The 20,770-nt window shown below is 43.8% G+C and overlaps 1 protein-coding gene across 3 annotated transcripts in view; it reads left to right on the top strand.

The window, feature by feature from the left end:
* The window catches only part of LOC129827326 (beta-synuclein-like), a 106,232-nt gene extending 88,924 nt beyond the window's left edge, over positions 1-17,308 (top strand). Inside the window, exons 5-6 of one of the 3 annotated variants that reach the window (XM_055888073.1) lie at positions 3,869-3,952; positions 16,362-17,308. In XM_055888073.1, coding sequence (XP_055744048.1) covers positions 3,869-3,952; positions 16,362-16,391 — 114 coding nt within the window. In that variant the 3' untranslated portion in view covers positions 16,392-17,308. Of the gene's footprint in view, positions 1-3,868; positions 3,953-16,358 lie in introns of all 3 variants that reach the window. The other 2 variants (XM_055888072.1, XM_055888074.1) reach the window with 2 other exon arrangements.
* Positions 17,309-20,770: the final 3,462 nt, after the last annotated feature.

Genomic DNA, 20,770 nt, shown 5'->3' with positions numbered 1-20,770 from the left:
CCAAGCAAGTCTCTTCTTATTATTGGTGTCCTTTAGAAGTGGTTTCTTTGCAGCAATTCGACCATGAAGGCCTGATTCACACACTCTCCTCTGAACAGTTGATGTTGAGATGTGTCTGTTACTTGAACTCTGTGAAGATTTTATATTTGGGCTGCAATTTCTGAGACAGGTAACTCTAATGAACTCATCCTCTGCAGCAAAAGTAACTCTGGGTCTTCCATTCCTGTGGCTGTCCTTATGAGAGCCAGTTTCATCATGGCGCTTGATAGTTTTTGCGACTACACTTGTTCTGTATTGACTGATCTTCATGTCTTACAGTAATGATGTAGTGTCTTTTCTCTTTGCTTATTTGAACTGTTCTTGCCATAATATGGACTTGGTCTTTTACTAATTAGGGCTATCTTCTGTACCTCTTCACGACACAACTGATTAGCTCAAACGCATTAAGAAGGAAACAAATTCCACAAATGAACTTTTAAGAAGCCACACCTGTTAATTGAAATGCATTCCAGGTGACTACCTCATGAAGCTGGTTGAGAGAATGCCAAGAGTGTGCAAAGCTGTCATCAAGGCAAAGTGTGGCTATTTGAAGTATCTCAAATATGAAATATATTTTCAGTTGTTTAACACTTTTTTGGTTACTACATGGTTCCACATGTGTTATTTCATAGTTTTGATGTCTTCACTATTATTCTACAATGTATAAAATAGTAAATATAAAGAAAAACCCTTGAATGAGTAGGTGTTTCCAAACTTTTGACCAATAGTGTAGCTACTGACCCTGGTTCTGTCCCTGTATATATCTACTGACCCTGTATATATCTACTGTCCCTGTATATATATACTGACCCTGTATATATCTACTGACCCTGTATATATCTACTGACCCTGTATATATCTACTGTCCCTGTATATATATACTGACCCTGTATATATCTACTGTCCCTGTATATAACTACTGACCCTGTATATATCTACTGACCCTGGATCTGACCCTGTATATAACTACTGACCCTGTATATATCTACTGTCCCTGGAACTGTCCCTGTATATATCTACTGACCCTGTATATATCTACTGACCCTGGTTCTGACCCTGTATATATCTACTGACCCTGTATATATCTACTGACCCTGGTTCTGACCCTGTATATAGCTACTGACCCTGTATATATCTACTGACCCTGTATATATCTACTGACCCTGTATATATCTACTGACCCTGTATATATATACTGTCCCTGTATATATCTACTGACCCTGGAACTGTCCCTGTATATAACTACTGACCCTGTATATATCTACTGTCCCTGGAACTGTCCCTGTATATATCTACTGACCCTGTATATATCTACTGACCCTGTATATATCTACTGTCCCTGTATATATCTACTGTCCCTGTATATATCTACTGACCCTGTATATAGCTACTGACCCTGTATATATCTACTGTCCCTGTATATATCTACTGACCCTGTATATATCTACTGACCCTGGTTCTGACCCTGTATATATCTACTGACCCTGTATATATCTACTGACCCTGTATATATCTACTGACCCTGTATATATCTACTGACCCTGTATATATCTACTGACCTTGGTTCTGTCCCTGTATATATCTACTGACCCTGTATATATCTACTGACCCTGGTTCTGACCCTGTATATATCTACTGACCCTGTATATATCTACTGACCCTGTATATATCTACTGTCCCTGTATATATCTACTGACCCTGTATATATCTACTTACCCTGTATATATCTACTGACCATGTATATATCTACTGACCCTGTATATATCTACTGTCCCTGTATATATCTACTGTCCCTGTATATATCTACTGACCCTGTATATAACTACTGACCCTGTATATATCTACTGACCCTGTATATATCTACTGACCCTGTATATATCTACTGACCCTGTATATATCTACTGACCCTGTATATATCTACTGACCCTGTATATATCTACTGACCCTGTATATAACTACTGACCCTGTATATATCTACTGACCCTGTATATATATACTGACCCTGTATATATCTACTGACCCTGGTTCTGACCCTGTATATATCTACTGACCCTGGTTCTGACCCTGTATATAGCTACTGTCCCTGTATATAACTACTGACCCTGTATATATCTACTGACCCTGTATATATCTACTGACCCTGTATATATCTACTGACCGTGGAACTGACCCTGTATATATCTACTGACCCTGTATATAGCTACTGTCCCTGTATATATCTACTGACCCTGTATATATCTACTGACCCTGTATATACCTACTGACCCTGGTTCAGACCCAGAATATAGCTTACTTATTTCTCATGTTCTTCTTCTGGTGTGTTTTAGTTGTATAGTACTGCTGATATTGATGACTGCATTGTTGGAAGAGAGCAAGAAAGACATTTCACTGTACTTGTGCACCTGACAATAAAACATAAAACTTGAAACTATCTACTAGAAACTCAGGTGACAATATGGACACAGATATAAAACAAATTATAATATATATATGAATACATTTCTTAAAAGTTATTCAAAGTTATGATAGATTTTATGTTAATTAACACAATGACTGAAGTTTCCATGTACTTTGGTTCTCTACCAATAGCTTTTCCAACCTTTTTCTCTGGGTACATCTCTTAGTGTAGGATACTGGGGGGTTACCTGTTCTCTGGGTACGTCTCTTAGTGTAAAATACTGGGGGTTACCTGTCCTCTGGGTACGTCTTTTAGTGTAGGATACTGGGGGTTACCTGTCCTCTGGGTACGTCTCTTAGTGTAGGATATTGGGGGGTTACCTGTCCTCTGGGTACGTCTCTTAGTGTAAAATACTGGGGGTTACCTGTCCTCTGGGTACGTCTTTTAGTGTAGGATATTGGGGGGTTACCTGTCCTCTGGGTACATCTCTTAGTGTAGGATACTGGGGGTTACCTGTCCTCTGGGTACGTCTCTTAGTGTAGGATACTGGGGGTTACCTGTCCTCTGGGTACATCTCTTAGTGTAGGATACTGGGGGTTACCTGTCCTCTGGGTACGTCTCTTAGTGTAGGATACTGGGGGGTTACCTGTCCTCTGGGTACGTCTCTTAGTGTAGGATACTGGGGGGTTACCTGTCCTCTGGGTACGTCTCTTAGTGTAGGATACTGGGGGTTACCTGTCCTCTGGGTACATCTGTTAGTGTAGGATACTGGGGGGTTACCTGTCCTCTGGGTACATCTCTTAGTGTAGGATACTGGGGGTTACCTGTCCTCTGGGTACGTCTCTTAGTGTAGGATACTGGGGGTTACCTGTCCTCTGGGTACGTCTCTTAGTGTAGGATACTGGGGGGTTACCTGTCCTCTGGGTACGTCTCTTAGTGTAGGATATTGGGGGGTTACCTGTCCTCTGGGTACATCTCTTAGTGTAGGATACTGGGGGTTACCTGTCCTCTGGGTACGTCTCTTAGTGTAGGATACTGGGGGATTAGCCCCTATGCTACTATACATATTTTCACCAGATCTGTGCCAGGGTTGGGGTCCATTCCATTTCAGTTCCAGTCAATTCAGAAAGTTAACCAAATTCCATTGAAAAGCATGGAAGACAAGTGAAAATGTAATTTCAGTGTATTTCCTGAATTGAAATGGAATTGACCCTTAACCCTGGTCTGTGCATCATGATCACATTATCATCAAGTGTACCGTACTTACACTGGGTTTACGGCCTAATGTTCTGGACTGTCTAGCATCTCTCCCTAACGGTTCACAAACATTTTATATATTTTTTATTTTATATATTTTTTTATAATATTAGTGTTGTGGTTGAAATAGGATGTGTTGTTCGTTTCGTTTTACAATGTTGTGTTTGTCCGCAGCCTGAGGAGTATGGGCAGGAGGCCATGGAAGGAGAGACACAAAGAGATCGCCTGGATGGAGAGACATATGACGAGAACCAGCAGGTAAGAGGAATAACACACACACACACACACACACACACACACACACACACACACACACACACACACACACACACACACACACACACACACACACACACACACACTAGAGCTGTGCACTGGCGGGAATTTTAAGCCCGGTTACCTATGAGCAGAGCAGCCGAAGCGGAGCAATGACGAGACATAAGCGAGCGCTTAGCTGATAACTACTTTTCGTCACTCTAAACTCAAGCAACATTATTTTCTGTGAAATAATATCTCCTGCCTTATTTTTTACTTAAATTGAAGGACTTCTGACACCATGTTGTGATCTTAGTCAGATAGGACTGTACTGCACAGCAGAGGGATTACTCAGCTTTAAAATGTTAGTGATCAAATTAGTGAAAGTCGAGCCCTACCCGTACCCTAGTTACTGATGAGAAAACAGGCCCTACACGGCCATAGTTATTGATGAGAAAACAGGCCCTAGCTATTGATGAGTAAACAGGCCCTATCTGTACCCTAGTTATTGATGAGAAAACAGGCCCCATCTGTACCCTAGTTATTGATGAGAAAACAGGCCCAACCCGTACCCTAGCTATTGATGAGAAAACAGGCCCTAGCTATTGATGAGTAAACAGGCCCTACACAGCCCCAGCTATTGATGAGTAAACAGGCCCTACACAGCCCTAGCTATTGATGAGTAAACAGGCCCTACCCGTACCCTAGTTATTGATGAGAAAACAGGCCCTAGCTATTGATGAGTAAACAGGCCCTACCCGTACCCTAGTTATTGATAGTGAAACAGGCCCTACACAGCCCTAGCTATTGATGAGTAAACAGGCCCTACCCGTACCCTAGTTATTGATAGTGAAACAGGCCCTTCACGGCCCTAAGACCATGTGTCTAGGCCCTGTCGGGTCGGGTTGGGTTGAGCTCAAACGCTCACACACACAGTGTTGGGGATAACATTTTATGAGTAAAGGAGTACTATAACGAGTTACTGTCTTTAATATAACGTGTTACTGTCTTTAATATACCGAGTTACTGTCTTTAATATACCGAGTTACTGTCTTTAATATAACGAATTACTGTCTTTAATATAACGAGTTACTGTCTTTAATATAACGAGTTACTGTCTTTAATATAACGAGTTACTGTCTTTAATATACCGAGTTACTGTCTTTAATATAATGAGTTACTGTCTTTAATATAACGAGTTACTGTCTTTAATATAACGAGTTACTGTCTTTAATATAACGAGTTACTGTCTTTAATATAATGAGCTACTGTCTGTTACTGTCTTTAATATAACGAGTTACTGTCTTTAATATACCGAGTTACTGTCTTTAATATAACGAGTTACTGTCTTTAATATACCGAGTTACTGTCTTTAATATAATGAGTTACTGTCTTTAATATAACGAGTTACTGTCTTTAATATAATGAGCTACTGTCTGTTACTGTCTTTAATATAACCAGTTACTGTCTTTAATATAACGTGTTACTGTCTTTAATATAACGTCTTACTGTCTTTAATATAACGAGTTACTGTCTTTAATATAACGAGTTACTGTCTTTAATATAACGTCTTACTGTCTTTAATATAACGTCTTACTGTCTTTAATATAACGAGTTACTGTCTTTAATATAATGAGTTACTGTCTTTAATATAATGAGTTACTGTCTTTAATATAACGAGTTACTGTCTTTAATATAACGAGTTACTGTCTTTAATATAATGAGTTACTGTCTTTAATATAACGTCTTACTGTCTTTAATATAACGAGTTACTGTCTTTAATATAACAAGTTACTGTCTTTAATATAACGAGTTACTGTCTTTAATAGAACGAGTTACTGTCTGTTACTGTCTTTAATAGGACGAGTTACTGTCTTTAATATAACGAGTTACTGTCTTTATTATAATGGGTTACTGTCTTTAATATAATGAGTTACTGTCTTTAATATAATGGGTTAGTGTCTTTAATATAACGAGTTACTGTCTTTAATATAACGAGTTACTGTCTTCAATATAATGAGTTACTGTCTTTAATATAACGAGTTACTGTCTTTAATATAACGAGTTACTGTCTTTAATATAACGAGTTACTGTCTTTAAATATTGTCATATTATTACCGTTACTTCCAGAAAACGTTTCCTTTCCGGGTGTTTCCATGATCCAATCTCCACTTGCTTCCTCATTTGGTTATCGAGCGAGCGGAGAAAAGCTGTTTAGAGAATGTCATGACAGCCGTCCATAAAAATGGAAAGAGGGCGTACCTCTGACCTCTTATGTGATAGCAAAGACCGTTAGTGAATCAGTGTCTAGTGGGAAGTGTGCTCTCTATCCATCTCTATGCCAGTGGTTTATAAAGTTTCCCACTGCCAGGATAGCCAGCAGGACTGACCGGTCAACGTGATAATGACATTTTAGACAATAGACAACCTGTATCAAATAGCCTTGTCTATTTTTAATGTTATATGGCCCTAAATATTTGTCTAGATATGCATTAACATCACACGTTTTAAAAAGACAGGCTTTCAATTTCATCAATCATGATTAGTGCACAACGGTTGCAGTTATTGTGTATTATCAATTGGGACCACGTTTGTGCTTCAAGCCAAAGGAGCAGACAAGGAATTGTTGATTTCGATGGTTTACATTCATAATAAAATAAAATAAAATGTTATTGGTCACATACACATATTTAGCAGATGTTATTGCGGGTGTAGCGAAATGCTTGTGTTCCTAGCTCCAACAGTGCAGTAGTATCTAACAATGCAGTAATATTTATTAACAAGTAATATCTACAAATTTCACAACAATACACGCACATCTGAAGTAAAGGAATGGAATTAAGAATATATAAATATTTGGATGAGCAATGTCCGAACAGCATAGACTAAAATACATTAGAATAGAATAGAATACAGTATATACTATCTGTGTATATAGGGAAGCAGCCTCTCTGTGTTAGTGATGGCTGTTTAACAGTCTGATGGCTTTGAGACAGAAGCTGTTTTTCAGTCTCTCGGTCCCAGCTTTGATGCACCTGTACTGACCTCGCCTTCTGGATGGTAGCGGGGTGAACAGGCAGTGACTTGGGTGGTTGTTGTCCTTGATCATATTTTTGGCCTTACTGTGACATCGGGTGCTGTAGGTGTCCTGGAGGGCAGGTAGTTTGCCCCCGGTGATGCGTTGTGCAGACCTCACTACCCTCTGGTGAGAGCTGAGGTTGCGGGTGGTACAGTTGCCGTATCAGGCGGTGATACAGCCCGACAGGATGCTCTCGTTAATGAGTTAATGAGCCTCTTGAGGTTGAAGCTGTTCTGTCTCCTTCACCACACTATCTGTGTGGGTGGACCATTTCAGTTTGTCAGTGATGTGTAATGCAGAGGAAATTTAAGCTTTCCACCTTCTCCACTGTGGTCCTGTCGATGTGGATAGGGAGCTGCTCCCTCTGCTGTTTCCTGAAGTCCACGATCAGCTCTTTCGTTTTGTTGACGTTGAGTGAGAGGTTATTTTCCTGACACCACACTCCGAGGGCCCTCACCTCCTCCCTGTAGGCCGTCTAGTCATGGTTGGCAATCAAGCCTACCACTGTAGTGTCGTCTGATAACTTGATGATTGAGTTGAAGGCATGCGTGGACACGCAGTCATGGGTGAACAGGGAGTACAGGAGGGGGCTGAGCACGCACCCTTGTGGGGCCCCTGTGTTGAGGATCAGTGTAGTGGGGGTGTTGTTTCCTACCTTCACCACCCGGGGGTGGCCCGTCAGGAAGTCCAGGAACCAGTTGTGACTATAACCGAAGAGAATTCTCTTGGGAGGTAATACGGTCTGCATTTGTTTGTGAGTTATTATTTTTCAGGTGAACTAAAGGACTTTCTGTACGTTATCACAATCACACCATGAGTAGTTAATCAGGAAACATACACCTCCGACTTTCTTCTTCCAGGAGAGATCTTTATTCCTGTCTGCGCAATGTACTGAGAACCCAGCTGGCTGTATGGATGGGGACAGTATATCTGGAGAGAGATGTGCTGAGAACCCAGCTGGCTGTATGGATGGGGACAGTATATCTGGAGAGAGATGTGCTGAGAACCCAGCTGGCTGTATGGATGGGGACAGTATATCTGGAGAGAGATGGACTGAGAACCCAGCTGGCTGTATGGATGGGGACAGTATATCTGGAGAGAGAAGGACTGAGAACCCAGCTGGCTGTATGGATGGGGAGAGTATATCTGGAGAGAGATGTGCTGAGAACCCAGCTGGCTGTATGGATGGGGAAAGTATATCCGGAGAGAGCCATGTTCCTGTTAAACAGAGTATGTTACAGTCCCTGATGTCTCTCTAGAAGGATATCCTCGCCCTGAGCTTGTCTACTTTATTGTCCGGAGACTAAACATTAGCGAGTAATATACTCGGAAGTGATGGATGGTGTTCCCGCCTCCTGAGTCGGACTAGAAGTCCACTCTGAATATCTCTTCTCCGCCGGCGGCGTCTTGGAGCAGCCTCTGGGATGAGATAACTTGCCCTGGGGTGTGCGAACAAAGGATCCCATTCGGGAAAGTCATATTTCTGGTCGTAATGCCGGTGAGTTACCGCCACTCTGATATCCCAAAGGTATTTCCGGCTGTATAATGTAAGAAATACAAAAAACACAACAACAAACAATAAAATACTGCAAATTTGCTTTGGAGCAAGAAGCAAAGCTGCCATGTCTGTCAGCGCCATCTTGTTGTATGTATCGAGTAATATGGAATAAACTACTTTTGTTACATGTATCGAAAAATATGGAATAAACTACTTTTTTAAGTAACGAATCCCAACACTACACACGCACACACACACACTTACACAAACACACACATTTACACAAATATAGACACACACACACATTTACACAAATATACACACACACACACACACACACACACACACACACACACACACACACACACACACACTTACACAAACACTAGGACTAGGTGAAATACTTGTAAGTATTTGAGGTGCACTTGGTTCATCTTCGGGTTTTGCACTATTGGTACTATTCCATTTGGTTACATTTGGTTGGGGAAACTAACCAGTAGAACTGGGGAATCTAACTAGTAGAACTGGGGAATCTAACTAGTAGAACTGGGGAATCGAACCAGTAGAACTGGGGAAATTAACCAGTAGAACAGGGGAATCTAACCAGTAGAACAGGGGAATCTAACCAGTAGAACTGGGGAAACTAACCAGTAGAACTGGGGAATCTAAGCAGTAGAACTGGGGAATCTAACCAGTAGAACTGGGGAATCTAACCAGTAGAACTGGGGAAACTAACCAGTAGAACTGGGGAAACTAACCAGTAGAACTGGGGAAACTAACCAGTAGAACTGGGGAATCTAACCAGTAGAACTGGGGAATCTAACCAGTAGACCTGGGGAAACTAACCAGTAGAACTGGGGAATCTAACCAGTAGAACTGGGGAATCTAACCAGTAGAGGGGAATCTAACCAGTAGAACTGGGGAATCTAACCAGTAGAACTGGGGAATCTAACCAGTAGAACTGGGGAATCTAACCAGTAGAGGGGAATCTAACCAGTAGAACTGTGGAATCTAACCAGTAGAACTGGGGAATCTAACCAGTAGAGGGGAATCTAACCAGTAGAACTGGGGAATCTAACCAGTAGAACTGGGGAATGTAACTAGTAGAACTGGAGAATCTAACCAGTAGAGCTGGGGTATCTAACCAGTAGAGCTGCGGAATTTAATCAGTAGAACTGGGGGATCTAACCAGTTGAACTGGGGAATCTAACCAGTAGAACTGGGGAATCTAACCAGTAGAACTGGGGAATCTAACTAGTAGAACTGTGGAATCTAACCAGTAGAGGGGAAACTAACCAGTAGAACTGAGGAATCTAACCAGTAGAACTGGGGAATCTAACCAGTAGAACTGGGGAATCTAACCAGTAGAGGGGAATCTAACCAGTAGAACTGGGGAATCTAACCAGGAGAGGGGAATCTAACCAGTAGAACTGGGGAATCTAACTAGTAGAACTGTGGAATCTAACCAGTAGAAGGGAAACTAACCAGTAGAACTGAGGAATCTAACCAGTAGAACTGGGGATTCTAACCAGTACAACTGGGGAATCTAACCAGTAGAACTGGGGAAACTAACCAGTAGAACTGAGGAATCTAACCAGTAGAACTGGGGAATCTAACCAGTAGAACTGGGGAGACTAACCAGTAGAACTGGAGAATCTAACCAGTAGAACTGAGGAATCTAACCAGTAGAACTGGGGAATCTAACCAGTAGAACTGGGGAATCTAACCAGTTGAACTGGGGAATCTAACCAGTAGAACTGGGGAAACTAACCAGTAGAACTGGGGAATCTAACCAGTAGAACTGGAGAATCTAACCAGTAGAACTGGAGAATCTAACCAGTAGAACTGGGGAATCTAACCAGTAGAACTGGGGAAACTAACCAGTAGAACTGGGGAATCTAACCAGTAGAACTGGGGAATCTAACCAGTAGAACTGGGATACTAACCAGTAGAACTGGGGAATCTAACCAGTAGAACTGGGGAAACTAACCAGTAGAACTGGGGAGACTAACCAGTAGAACTGGGGAGACTAACCAGTAGAACTGGGGAGACTAACCAGTAGAACTGGGGAGACTAACCAGCAGAACTGGGGAATCTAACCAGTAGAGGGGAAACTAACCAGTAGAACTGGGGAATCTAACCAGTAGAACTGGGGATTCTAACCAGTAGAACTGGGGAATCTAACCAGTAGAACTGGGGAATCTAACCAGTAGAACTGGGGAATCTATCCAGTAGAACTCTGTGTGAGTTGGTGCTTTTTCTCTCTCAATAGGTTTAGACTTGAGAGAGATTGAGAGAGATGTCAGGCAGACATAACACCTCCAATATGCTGTATGGTGTGTGTGTGTGTGTGTGTGTGTGTGTGTGTGTGTGTGTGTGTGTGTGTGTGTGTGTGTGTGTGTGTGTGTGTGTGTGTGCGTGCGTGCGTGCGTGCGTGCGTGCGTGCGTGCGTGCGTGCTGAGACAGATGGTTATTTTGGGAAGTCAGCTCTCACACACTACCGAATCACACCATCTGAGACCTGAGAATCATCAGGGAACCAGTGACGAATCAAAGACTCTCAGTGGAGTAATATTAAACGAACGGTTCAGAACCAATTCAGTGGTTTATTAACTGTGATGTCGTTCTGATCATAGAAATCAATTATAGAAAAGAAGATTAAATTTAAACTCTCTTCTATTTAACGCAAGTGACTCCTGTGATATTAAAATGTATAACCTCATATCATGAAGAGGCAACACACACTCTCCTCCATTCCTCCTCCAGCTCATTCTTTCTTTCTCTCCATCCTTGTCTCTCCCTCCTCCATATATCTCTCTTTCTCACTCTCTACGATCCCCCCCATTGCTCTCGTAACCTCCGTCTTCTCCTCCGTCTCCACATCTCTCTCTCTCTCTCTCTCTCTCTCTCTCCCTCTCTCTGTCTTTCTCTCTCTCTCTCTCTCTCTCTCTCCCTCTGTCTGTCTGTCTGTCTCTCTCTCTCTCTCCCCCCTCTCTCTGCCTCGCTCTCTCTCTCTCTCCCTCCCTCTGTCTGTCTGTCTGTCTGTCTGTCTGTCTGTCTGTCTGTCTCTTGCTCTCTCGCTCTCTCTGTCTCGCTCTCTCACTCTCTCTTTCTCTCCCTCCGGTGGTGGTGACGTCAAGAGTTGCAATGCATTATGGGTAGTATCCGAGGATTCTCTGCGTTGCTGTAAACATGGCATCTTTTCTCTACGACTGTAGTTGCCCCTTGCTTCCACATAGTCATAGTGAGGATGTGAATGTAATATTCCCATCAATATCAACACAGTCTTTTCCATAGATAAATGCCCTTAAGGCATCATTATGTGAGTACCAGACATGACATTCTGTTGACATGAAGATGTCAGAGCTAGTATACTAATGAGAGGACGCCACTATACCGGGGCTGTAGGTATCCTAGAAGTTAGAGTGTTGGGACAGTAACCCGAAAGGTTGCTGGATCGAATCCCTGAGCTGTGAAGTATAAATCTGTCGTTCTGCCCCCTGTACGAGGCAGTTAACCCACTGTTCCCCTGAACAAGGCAGTTAACCCACTGATCCCCTGTACGAGGCAGTTAACCCACTGTTCCCCTGAACAAGGCAGTTAACCCACTGATCCCCTGAACAAGGCAGTTAACCCCACTGTTCCCCTGAACAAGGCAGTTAACCCACTGTTCCCCTGAACAAGGCAGTTAACCCACTGTTCCCCTGAACAAGGCAGTTAACCCACTGTTCCCCTGAACAAGGCAGTTAACCCACTGTTCCCCTGAACAAGGCAGTTAACCCACTGTTCCCCTGAACAAGGCAGTTAACCCACTGTTCCCCTGAACAAGGCAGTTAACCCACTGTTCCCCTGAACAAGGCAGTTAACCCACTGTTCCCCTGAACAAGGCAGTTAACCCACTGTTCCCCTGAACAAGGCAGTTAACCCACTGTTCCCCTGAACAAGGCAGTTAACCCATTGATCCCCTGAACAAGGCAGTTAACCCACTGTTCCCCTAAACAAGGCAGTTAACCCACTGTTCCCCTGAACAAGGCAGTTAACCCACTGTTCCCCTGAACAAGGCAGTTAACCCACTGTTCCCCTGAACAAGGCAGTTAACCCACTGTTCCCCTGAACAAGGCAGTTAACCCACTGTTCCCCTGAACAAGGCAGTTAACCCACTATTCCCCCTGAACAAGGCAGTTAACCCACTGTTCCCCTGAACAAGACAGTTAACCCACTGTTCCCCTGAACAAGGCAGTTAACCCACTGTTCCCCTGAACAAGGTAGTTAACCCACTGTTCCCCTGAACGAGGCAGTTAACCCACTGTTCCCCTGAACAAGACAGTTAACCCACTGTTCCCCTGAACAAGGCAGTTAACCCACTGTTCCCCTAAACAAGGCAGTTAACCCACTGTTCCCCTGAACGAGGCAGTTAACCCACTGTTCCCCTGAACAAGGCAGTTAACCCACTGTTCCCCTGAACAAGGCAGTTAACCCACTGTTCCCCTGAACAAGGCAGTTAACCCACTGTTCCCCTGAACGAGGCAGTTAACCCACTGTTCCCCTGAACAAGGCAGTTAACCCACTGTTCCCCAGTAGGACGTCATTGTAAATAAGAATTTGTTCTTAACTGTCTTGCCTAGTTAAATAAATAAAACAATATGTCTGTCTCTACTGTGTCCTTGGAACAGCTGTTATAGTTTACATAAGCTAGTGCTGCCCTCTGGTGGGTGGAGTGGAGTATTGCCACAGGAGTCAAGCTGAACATATTCTAACTAACCCGAGCAGGACTTAAAACCAGGCTCCAGAGCACTGTCAAGAGATCTGAAGATCTTGGCTAGGTGTTGTGTTCAGGTCGCTAACATTGTACTCGTTATACTGTTGTGTAATGAGCACTTTTTCCTGTCAGGTTAAAAAGAGAACATTGTGTCCGTATTGACGTGATTGGTCTGGTTGGATCACTCTGGGTGACAGCTTGTCCGGCGAGATCTAACAATTCCACATATCTGTTTCTTCCATAATTCTGCCTATGTGAACTCTGAACTCTGTGAACTCTGAACTCTGTGAACTTTGAACTCTGTGAACTTTGAACTCTGTGAACTCTGAACTCTGTGTGCGTCACAGGAGGCTGGAACGGAGCAAATGGAATGGCATCAAACACCTGGAAACCATGGAAACCATGTGTTTGATATATTGTTTACCATTCCACAGATTCCGCTCCAGTTATTACCATGAGCCCGTTCTCCCCGATTAAGGTGTCACCAGCCTCCTGTGGGTTGCTTCCCAAATGCCTCTCTAAAGGGAATAGGGACACAGACACTGGCTCTCTATAGGGACACAGACACTGCCTCTCTATAAAGGGAATAGGGACACAGACACTGCTTCTCTATAGGGACACAGACACTGCTTTTCTATAGGGACACAGACACTGGCTCTCTATAGGGACACAGACACTGGCTCTCTATAGGGACACAGACACTGGCGCTCTATAGTGACACAGACACTGCTTCTCTATAAAGGGAATAGGGACACAGACACTGTCTCTCTATAAAGGGAATAGGGACACAGACACTGCCTCTCTATAGGGACACAGACACTGGCTCTCTATAAAGGGAATAGGGACACAGACACTGACTCTCTATAGGGACACAGACACTGACTCTCTATAGGGACACAGACACTGGCTCTCTATAGGGACACAGACACTGACTCTCTATAGGGACACAGACACTGGCTCTCTATAGGGACACAGACACTGACTCTCTATAGGGACACAAACACTGCCTCTCTATAGGGACACAGACACTGACTCTCTATAGGGACACAGACACTGACTCTCTATAGGGACACAGACACTGACTCTCTATAGGGACACAGACACTGCCTCTCTATAAAGGAAATAGGGACACAGACACTGACTCTCTATAGGGACACAGACACTGACTCTCTATAGGGACACAAACACTGCCTCTCTATAGGGACACAAACACTGCCTCTCTATAGGGACACAGACACTGACTCTCTATAGGGACACAGACACTGACTCTCTATAGGGACACAGGCACTGCCTCTCTATAAAGGGAATAGGGACACAGACACTGCCTCTCTATAGGGACACAGACACTGACTCTCTATAGGGACACAGACACTGACTCTCTATAGGGACACAGACACTGGCTCTCTATAGGGACACAGACACTGACTCTCTATAGGGACACAGACACTGGCTCTCTATAGGGACACAGACACTGACTCTCTATAGGGACACAAACACTGCCTCTCTATAGGGACACAAACACTGCCTCTCTATAGGGACACAGACACTGACTCTCTATAGGGACACAGACACTGACTCTCTATAGGGACACAGGCACTGCCTCTCTATAAAGGGAATAGGGACACAGACACTGCCTCTCTATAGGGACACAGACACTGACTCTCTATAGGGACACAGACACTGACTCTCTATAGGGACACAAACACTGACTCTCTATAGGGACACAGACACTGGCTCTCTATAGGGACACAGACACTGACTCTCTATAGGGACACAGACACTGGCTCTCTATAGGGACACAGACACTGACTCTCTATAGGGACACAGACACTGGCTCTCTATAGGGACACAGACACTGCCTCTCTATAGGGACACAGACACTGACTCTCTATAGGGACACAAACACTGCCTCTCTATAGGGACACAGACACTGCCTCTCTATAGGGACACAGACACTGACTCTCTATAAAGGGAATAGGGACACAGACACTGGCTCTCTATAAAGGGAATAGGGACACAGACACTGACTCTCTATAGTGACACAGACACTGACTCTCTATAGGGACACAAACACTGGCTCTCTATAGGGACACAGACACTGACTCTCTATAGGGACACAGACACTGACTCTCTATAGGGACACAGACACTGCCTCTCTATAAAGGGAATAGGGACACAGACACTGCTTCTCTCTAAAGGGAATAGGGACACAGACACTGGCTCTCTATAAAGGGAATAGGGACACAGACACTGCTTCTCTCTAAAGGGAATATGGACACAGACACTGGCTCTTTATAGGGACACAGACACTGGCTCTCTATAGGGACACAGACACTGACTCTCTATAGGGACACAGACACTGGCTCTCTATAAAGGGAATAGGGACACAGACACTGCCTCTCTATAAAGGGAATAGGGACACAGACACTGGCACCCTATGAAGGGAATAGGGACACAGACACTGGCTCTCTATAGGGACACAGACACTGGCTCTCTATAAAGGGAATAGGGACACAGACACTGGCTCTCTATAAAGGGAATAGGGACACAGACACTGCCTCTATAAAAGGAATAGGGACACAGACACTGCCTCTATAAAAGGAATAGGGACACAGACACTGGCACCCTATAAAGGGAATAGGGACACAGACACTGGCTCTCTATAGGGACACAGACACTGACTCTCTATAAAGGGAATAGGGACACAGACACTGTCACTTTCTCTCTGAGCTCTGTCTCTATTTAAATACTGTCTCTCTCTGTCTCTCTCTCCTCTCTATTTAAATACTGTCTCCCTCTCTCTGTCTCTCTCTCCTCTCTATTTAAATACTGTCTCTCTCTCTGAGCTCTGTCTCTCTCTCCTCTCTATTTAAATACTGTCTCCCTCTCTCTGAGCTCTCTCTCTATTTAAATACTGTCTCCCTCTCTCTGAGCTCTCTCTCTATTTAAATACTGTCTCCCTCTCTCTGAGCTCTCTCTCTATTTAAATACTGTCTCCCTCTCTCTGAGCTCTCTCTCTATTTAAATACTGTCTCCCTCTCTCTGAGCTCTGTCTCTCTCTCTTCTCTCCAAGGAGCAGTCCCAGGACTACGAACAAGAAGCGTAAAACCATCACTCCAAATCTCCATCCAACCAGCAGCACAATACCCACATTTATTTAAAATAAAAAGGACACATGCTGAAACTACGACAACAATACAAATATAATCCTGTCGCAAAAAAAAAGGACAAACAATCCACAAAACAAGAATTCCACCTGAGAAAAATGATGTTTGTTCTTCATAAAGATAAATCTTTAATGATAATCGATGCTATATTGTAAATGTCATGTTACTGCTGTAATGTGTTGGGTCGTGTAGTTGTTCCTTGAGGTGTAGAAGAGCCGCTCGCTGCCTCGAGTCTCGTTTCCTTGATATCCCTCCCAATGGAACGAGACCCCGGACCAGGCCTATGGCTTGTGACCATAGAAATACAATCCATAGAACAGGCCTCCACATTCAAGATTGGACTTTATTTCTATGCTTGTGACTCTTTGTGTGTTTCTGTATTTATAAATGTGAGATGATAATAATAGGTGTATTTTTCTCATCTTCCAACAACGACGTTGGGAGCGTAAGAAAATTATAAATCCGGTTGCAAACAGATATGACTACTACCAATAATATTCTCTACGTGTGTACAATGCCTGTTTGTGGATTCTCTTTTGAATTTACTTTTGGAGCAAGTTTTTTATTTATTTAATGTTTTTCAAGTAAGAGTTTTATACATTGTATCTTTATAGTTGCTTGTGAAATCATTCCGGTGGAACTATCTGTTAGAAATGGACAAACTACATGTTTGTGTGTGTGTTTGTGTGTACTGAAGATTTTAACGAGTTAAAGTCAATATATTACGTCTTGAAATCATAATGGTTGTCAGATCAATATGTGCTTTAAAGTGCAGGACTTGTCAATAGAAAGGTTTATGTGTCAAAGCAGACAAACTAACACACCTTCTGTAAATAAAAAAGTGAGAAACAAGAAACCAAGTGTCGGTTGTTTATTAGAATGTTCAAACCAGGAAGAACAGACCTCTTTACACACACACCCTCTGTCTGTCTGTCTGCCGGTCCGCCGGTCTGTCTGTCTGTCTGTCTGCCGGTCTGCCGGTCTGTCTGTCTGCCGGTCTGTCTGTCTGTCTGTCTGTCTGCCGGTCTGTCGGTCTGTCTGCCGGTCTGCCGGTCTGTCTGCCGGTCTGTCTGTCTGCCGGTCTGCCGGTCTGTATGTCGGTCTGTCTGCCGGTCTGTCTGCCGGTCTGTCTGCCTCCCTCCCTGTCTGTCTGTCTGTCTGTCTGTCTTTCTGCTGGTCTGTCTGTCTGCCGGTCTGTCTGTCTATCTGTCTGCCTCCCTCCCTGTCTGTCTGTCTGTCTGTCTGTCTGTCTGTCCGTCCGTCCGTCCGTCTGTCGTGTCAGTCAGTCTCTCTCATACACAATCTCTCTCTCTTTGTCTCTCTATCCCTTTCTCCCTTTCTGTATGGTGTGACTCTGGGTGTCTGTGCCTCTGTGCTAGCAGACAGGGGAGACAGAACAACAGAGTGTTTAGAATCTGCTGAGGTTGGGCCCTGTCATAGCTGGGATGTGTAATCTAGGCTGTGTAGTGAGATGGGCCCTGTCATAGCTGGGATGCCTGTGTAATCTAGGCTGTGTGCTGAGGTTTAGTCTAGTTAATCCACCCGGAACGTCCAGTAGCCCCGGGCCACTAACAGAGGGTATTAAACCTCCCCCTCTCTGCACCACTGCGCTCTGTACAGACCCTCTCTAACCCGCTCTACTGTACCACTGTTGCTGTCCGGACCAGAACCAGAGGACCAGCGCATCCAAGGAGACAGAGGACCAGAGGACCAGAGAGACAGAGGACCAGAGGACCAGAGAGACAGAGGACCAGAGGACCAGAGAGACAGAGATAGAAAAACATCATGGCCTCTTTTAAGAAATCTTTTGAAGGATTGAAAGGCTCCACTCAATCAGCAGCTAAGGGAGTCACAGAGCATGCAGGTAAATGATGTGGTAGTAGAGCTGTCAGCTTCCTTGGACGGTGTCGGGGGAGCTTAACTTTAGTAGTATCCGTGTAGAAGGGGATGTCAACTGTCTCCTTCTGTTGTGCAGGCAAGTAGATAAATACCATTGAACAGCGTCCTCGTTAACCTGATGGATTTGTTTGACGTTTTGAACTGGGTGGTCCAATAGATCTCGCGTCATAACCTCTAAAGTTCAACGGGTTGTCTGGATCATATTCATGATCTCTGTCTCGAGTCAGGGAATACAAAAAAACATGACGTTATTAATTGCCTTCTAAAGTCTTGAAATCATCTATCTTTGAATCTGTATAGTTAGAGGATTTTGTTTTGTATATCATTCCTCCTGAGACAGAAAAATTCTACTTGATACAGCAGTCTGTGATGATTCTACCTGATACAGCAGTCTGTGAACATCCTACTTGATACAGCAGTCTGTGAACATCCTACTTGATACAGCAGTCTGTGAACCTACTTGATACAGCAGTCTGTGAACATCCTACTTGATACAGCAGTCTGTGAACATCCTACTTGATACAGCAGTCTGTGAACCTACTTGATACAGCAGTCTGTGAACATCCTACTTGATACAGCAGTCTGTGAACATCCTACTTGATACAGCAGTCTGTGAACATCCTACTTGATACAGCAGTCTGTGAACCTACTTGATACAGCAGTCTGTGAACATCCTACTTGATACAGCAGTCTGTGAACATCCTACTTGATACAGCAGTCTGTGAACATCCTACTTGATACAGCAGTCTGTGAACATCCTACTTGATACAGCAGTCTGTGAAATTCCTATTCTGAGTGGAAAGAACAATCATTATTTCACTAAAACCCCTAGCTAATGTTCAGTCTTGTTGAAGGAGAAAGTTGAGTAACACTGTTTGAAACATACCGGCAATAACTGCTTAAAACAGTCATAGCCTGTCAAGTGATGACAGAACTTGTCATAACCTGTCATAACATAGTTACTGTGTTGTGTCCAGTCCAGGCAGCTCAGGAAACTGTACAGCAGGTGGCAGAGTCCTCCAAGGAAACAACTAATATAGGTATAGTACACACACACACACACACCACACACCACACACCACACACCACACACCACACACCACACACCACACACACACACACACACACACACACACACACACACACACACACACACCACACACACACACACACATGTGAGGACACAAAGGTCACGATATCCGAACATTTTAACATTTTTGAAAAACCCCGTTGAGGCATTGATGAGACATCTGTTTACCTCTAACAATAGGACCATGTAATACACCAAGGTGTTTTCCTCTCTCTCTCTCTCACTCTCTCACTCTCTCTCTCTCACTCTCTCTCTCTCTCTCTCTCTCTCTCTCTCTCTCTCTCTCTCTCTCTCTCTCTGTCTCTCTCTGTCTCTCTCTCTCTCTGTCTCTCTCTGTCTCTCTCTGTCTCTCTCTGTCTCTCTGTCTCTCTGTCTCTCTGTCTCGCTCTGTCTCTCTCTCTCTCTGTCTCTCTCTCTCTGTCTCGTTCTCTCTCTCTCTCTCTCTCTCTCTCTGTGTCTCTCTCTCTCTCTCTGTCTCTCTCTCTCTCTGTCTCTCTCTCTCTGTCTCTTTCTCTCTCTCTCTCTCTCTCTCTCTGTGTCTCTCTCTCTCTCTCTGTCTCTCTCTCTCTCTCTGTCTCTCTCTCTCTGTCTCGTTCTCTCTCTCTCTCTCTCTCTCTCTCTCTCTCTCTGTGTCTCTCTCTCTCTCTCTGTCTCTCTCTCTCTCTGTCTCTCTCTCTGTCTCTTTCTCTCTCTCTCTCTCTCTCTCTCTCTCTGTCTCTCTCTCTCTGTCTCTTTCTCTCTCTCTCTCTGTGTCTCTATCTCTGTCTCTCTCTCTCTAGCGGCCACAGAGGCCAGCCGACAGACACATGCGGTCTTCGGAACGGCAGCAGACAAGGCAACCGACACCATCAAGGAGTTTGGACAGAAGCTGGGGTCTAAATGATCCCTCCAGCCTTTCCTTTACAGAGGGAAATTGTCATAAGTGGCACCCTATTCTGTCACTACCTGTTGAAAGTAGTGCACTACTAAGGGAATAAGATGCTATTTAAGACATCTCTTTACACCAGAAGTACCACAACGCAACGCACCAAATTTGTACCACAACGCAGAACAAACATTCCACACTGAAAGATGGTCTTGAAATCGATTCCCAGCGGCTTCTTTTCCACAATGTGACGCTTTCTTTTTGTTTTCCCAGTGGTTTCATTATATCTGATTATATTTTTTTACCAAAGATAATAAAGACACGAGTTCTCTTGAATCAGAGATATTCACCTTTCACAGGAACCTCACACAAAGACTAGCTACTGTACCTGTACAGTAATGAACAGAGCTACCATAGCAAGGATATCAACAGTAACACAGCAGTCTGTACGCTACCAAACGCAA

The sequence above is a fragment of the Salvelinus fontinalis genome, chromosome 29 (assembly GCF_029448725.1).
Source record: "Salvelinus fontinalis isolate EN_2023a chromosome 29, ASM2944872v1, whole genome shotgun sequence".
Lineage (NCBI taxonomy): Eukaryota > Metazoa > Chordata > Actinopteri > Salmoniformes > Salmonidae > Salvelinus > Salvelinus fontinalis.
This window is presented reverse-complemented; position numbering and strand designations above follow the sequence as displayed.